Source organism: Plasmodium cynomolgi, chromosome 3 (genome assembly GCF_000321355.1).
Source record: "Plasmodium cynomolgi strain B DNA, chromosome 3, whole genome shotgun sequence".
Lineage (NCBI taxonomy): Eukaryota > Apicomplexa > Aconoidasida > Haemosporida > Plasmodiidae > Plasmodium > Plasmodium cynomolgi.
In genome coordinates this window covers 222,842-226,141 of record NC_020397.1, presented here as the reverse complement: position 1 = coordinate 226,141, position 3,300 = coordinate 222,842, and the positions used below count along the sequence as shown (strand labels likewise).

At 44.4% G+C, this 3,300-nt stretch overlaps 2 protein-coding genes across 2 annotated transcripts in view; both read right to left on the bottom strand.

The window, feature by feature from the left end:
* The window catches only part of PCYB_031410 (hydroxyacyl glutathione hydrolase), a gene marked incomplete at both ends in the record, with an annotated part of 1,741 nt that extends 421 nt beyond the window's left edge, over positions 1 to 1,320 (bottom strand). The window contains 5 exons of the mRNA XM_004220811.1: positions 23 to 287; positions 477 to 590; positions 824 to 899; positions 1,026 to 1,071; positions 1,256 to 1,320. Of these exons, the coding sequence (XP_004220859.1) occupies positions 23 to 287; positions 477 to 590; positions 824 to 899; positions 1,026 to 1,071; positions 1,256 to 1,320 (566 nt within the window). The remainder of the gene's footprint in view (positions 1 to 22; positions 288 to 476; positions 591 to 823; positions 900 to 1,025; positions 1,072 to 1,255) is intronic.
* Positions 1,321 to 2,728: 1,408 nt separating this feature from the next.
* Positions 2,729 to 3,300, bottom strand: part of PCYB_031400 (sexual stage antigen s16) — a gene marked incomplete at both ends in the record, with an annotated part of 1,108 nt that continues 536 nt past the window's right edge. The window contains one exon of the mRNA XM_004220810.1: positions 2,729 to 2,825. Within this exon, the coding sequence (XP_004220858.1) occupies positions 2,729 to 2,825 (97 nt within the window). The remainder of the gene's footprint in view (positions 2,826 to 3,300) is intronic.

The following is a 3,300-nucleotide window of genomic DNA, read 5'->3' as shown; positions in this document are numbered from 1 at the left end:
TTTTTTCCCCTTTTGGCTGTACCTCAAATTGCTGAGGGTGTACTCATGTCCGCAGTAAATGAGCGTCTCCTTCCGATAACCCTTAACCTTTTCGATATTTTTAAACATCTCCCTGGCGCTGCCCTCGAAGAACCTGCCACAACCGGCAATAAATAGGGTGTCCCCGGTGAACAAAATGGGAGCATAGTTGTTATCTTCGTTTTTCTGGTCATCCATTTTGTACACGTAATACATGATGTGCCCCTTCGTGTGACATGGCGCGTGGATGGCCTTTACGCACAGCTCGCCTGGGGATAGGGGTGGAGGGGGAAGAACAGTGGCGGGGGAACAGTGGCGAGGGAAGAGTGGCGGGGTAGGCATAACAGTACAGCAGTATTGGGGGGGCAACTATGGTCATGTGCCCCCTCAGGGCTTCTCCACAGTCAGGCTTTCCTCCAAACAGGTGGCATGCCCAGCCGTTTATTTATTCCAATTACCTAGACGCACAATCTGGCTGTCGTAAACCTTTTCACTGACACCCGGAGTCGATTCGTACGCCGACCCGACGACTTTAATTTTTTTTCTCAGCTCCTTCATGCGTAGGTTCCCTCCTAAGTGAAGAAAACGGGGAAAGGGATTACACAAATGAGGGGTTAAAGAGATATGCAAAATGGGTAGGGAAAAACTGCAGTTGGCACCGAACACATCGGCTTTTACCCAAAAGGGTGTAACCACGCCCAACTTTTTAAAAAAAAAAAAAAGTATGTCATGCCAATCTATGCTCCCACGCAGTCTATATGCTTTGGAGGACACCCCACATCAAAGGCACCATTTTTTGCTTTACCTGAATGGTCATAATGGTGATGCGTGCAGAGGACGTATTCCAAGTCGACATTCAAGTTCTCGATTTTTCTGAGTATCTGTGGCAGTCCCGGGGGGGTAAAAAAACATGTCAACGGTGAGCCATATAAAGAGCGTGCCAGACGAACCACACAAATAGCGTGACCAGGCCAGCCACACCAAAGATGTGCTCACTTGTTGGCTACCTTATCTGGCTCCACCGGGTCTACACATGCAGCCTTCTTCGTTTTTCTAAATGAGGGAAAAAAAACCAAGCGGTATATGTAAGGAGGAGCATACGGGTGCTCTTTCAATACATGCAGTGCTTTAACGGGGACATAGTCACATCAAAGTGGACATTCACACACTCTCGTGGTAAAGAGTTTGTAAATATGCTCTCCCTTTTTTTTTGGGGGGGGGAGGCCTTTCGTTTTACTCATCGATTATGACGTAGGCGAAATTGTCATGCAGCGACGGGATGACAAGCACCTCTGCGCTTGCCTGTGGGGGGGGAGAAGACGGAAAAAAAAAAAAAAAATGAAGACAATTTGAGGATGGCCAGAAGGGGAGCACAAAACGTTGAAATGTAGTAGAGAAAGATAGAGCAAAGATTGGCTGGAGAAAAATCAAACCTGATGCAACTAATTGCAACGGTCTGTAGTTAGACGGAATTGTTTCGTGGCTATCATTTTCACCAGTACAATTTTGCAAAACGCTTCTTCTTTTTTTGGAGACCCCGCGTATGAATGAGTTGTACACGTGGTAGAGCAGATAGCCCGAGTTCATAACACGGGACGTTTCCCCTCTGACGGGGTGGACGTGGATGTGTCAGTATTGACATGCAGGATGCGACGACATTAGTCAAACGTAGTTACTCTACATGTAGTATCGCCCATTTGGATGATAAATAAAAAAAAGCGGCGAATAAATAAGTACCTTCATTTTGTTTGGAGAAATCTACGTGAGGGGACGGGGGGGGGAAGAAGCTTTTTCAAAAAGGTGGGTAAGGGGTTTAGGGGTACGGAGCAGATAAACTATCTCAGGAGGTCCTCTTTATATTTGAAATGGGAAGAAATTTTTTTTTTTTTTAAATAGAATTGGGTTTATTAATATGATGAAAAAATTCATCAGTGGGGGGGAGGATTATCTTGTGGCGAAAGGGAAGGAGGTTTAGGGTTCATAAGTTTGAAGAAGCATTCGTGGGGGACTATTAAGAGAAGCAGTATAACATAAGATATACATCCCTACAATAGTATACCTATGTTCGATTCATTTATGCCAACCCTCAGGTGTATGTACTACGTTTTTGTACAGGCGAAAAAAGCGTCACCGCTACTTCTTCACATGCACATATAAGTCTCACCCAAAAATGTAAAGGTTAATGAACCTCAGTAGGGTAGAGGTTCAATTCGCATTCTTTGCGGCTACTTCTAACGAGATGCATATTTGAGGGCAATCACCACCCTGGAGGTTTTTTTTTTTTTTTTTTTTTAAGTACATTTTTGGTCCACGTCGAAGTTGATCATTACGTATGGAGAATGTACCATTTTAGCGGTACGAATAAATTCACCCAAAGTGAGTTGCCTTCCTATTCTGTGAGGAAAACGCGTTGGAGTTATTATCCCAACAAATGCGGACTTTTTTAAGTGTTATTTTTTTTTCGCTTCATGGGGATAGCAGCCAAAAGAGGGAACAAAATGATGGCAATTCGCATCGTTAAACGAAATTACATTACAATTAATTGTACCACCGCGGGCACCACATGTATTGGAGGCGAAGAACCCACACCGCATGGCTCGACTGAAACAGTGCAAGTAACATCACCGAGGGGGGTATCACACCGTTTCACACAAGAAAAACTGTTACGTTCCAAACATGCAACCCCCAAGTATGTACAACCCAGCAGGGATTATTTTCTTGCAGCATGATCCTCGCCACTATGCTGCTTCTTCTCTTTGTGCATACAAATGTGGTAGTATCGCTTTGCAGTGTTACACTTTACCATGCTACACACGTGGTGAAAGAAAAATTTGGGGACATTCCGGTGAAGTGTAAGAACGTGGTGCGGGAAAAGAAAGGATTTGTAGCACATTTCGTTGGGTCTACATGTCAAAGGGGGGGATGTATGTACCTGTTTATGCAAGGGCAACAGTTCACAAGTGACCACCCACGCCGACGCATCTTACGAAAGTAGGAGAAGATATACACACCACGTTAAGTGCACCTTTAGGGTTGCCACCAAATGGCTTGCTACACACCCGTTGGGCTGATAATACTTGATTTAAAAAAAAAAAGTTAAAGATTGGGGGGGGAAAAAAGGAAAAAACGCAACACGTAGGTGTGTTTACGCGTTCACTGGTTCGTGCGCACAGGAGGGAAGCCCCCCTGGATGGATGCTAATGTAGCAAGTTGCCTAGTGCCCATCTCAGGTGTGAAAAAAAAAAAGTGAACTTATTTGGATTAAAAAAAAAAAAAAAAAAA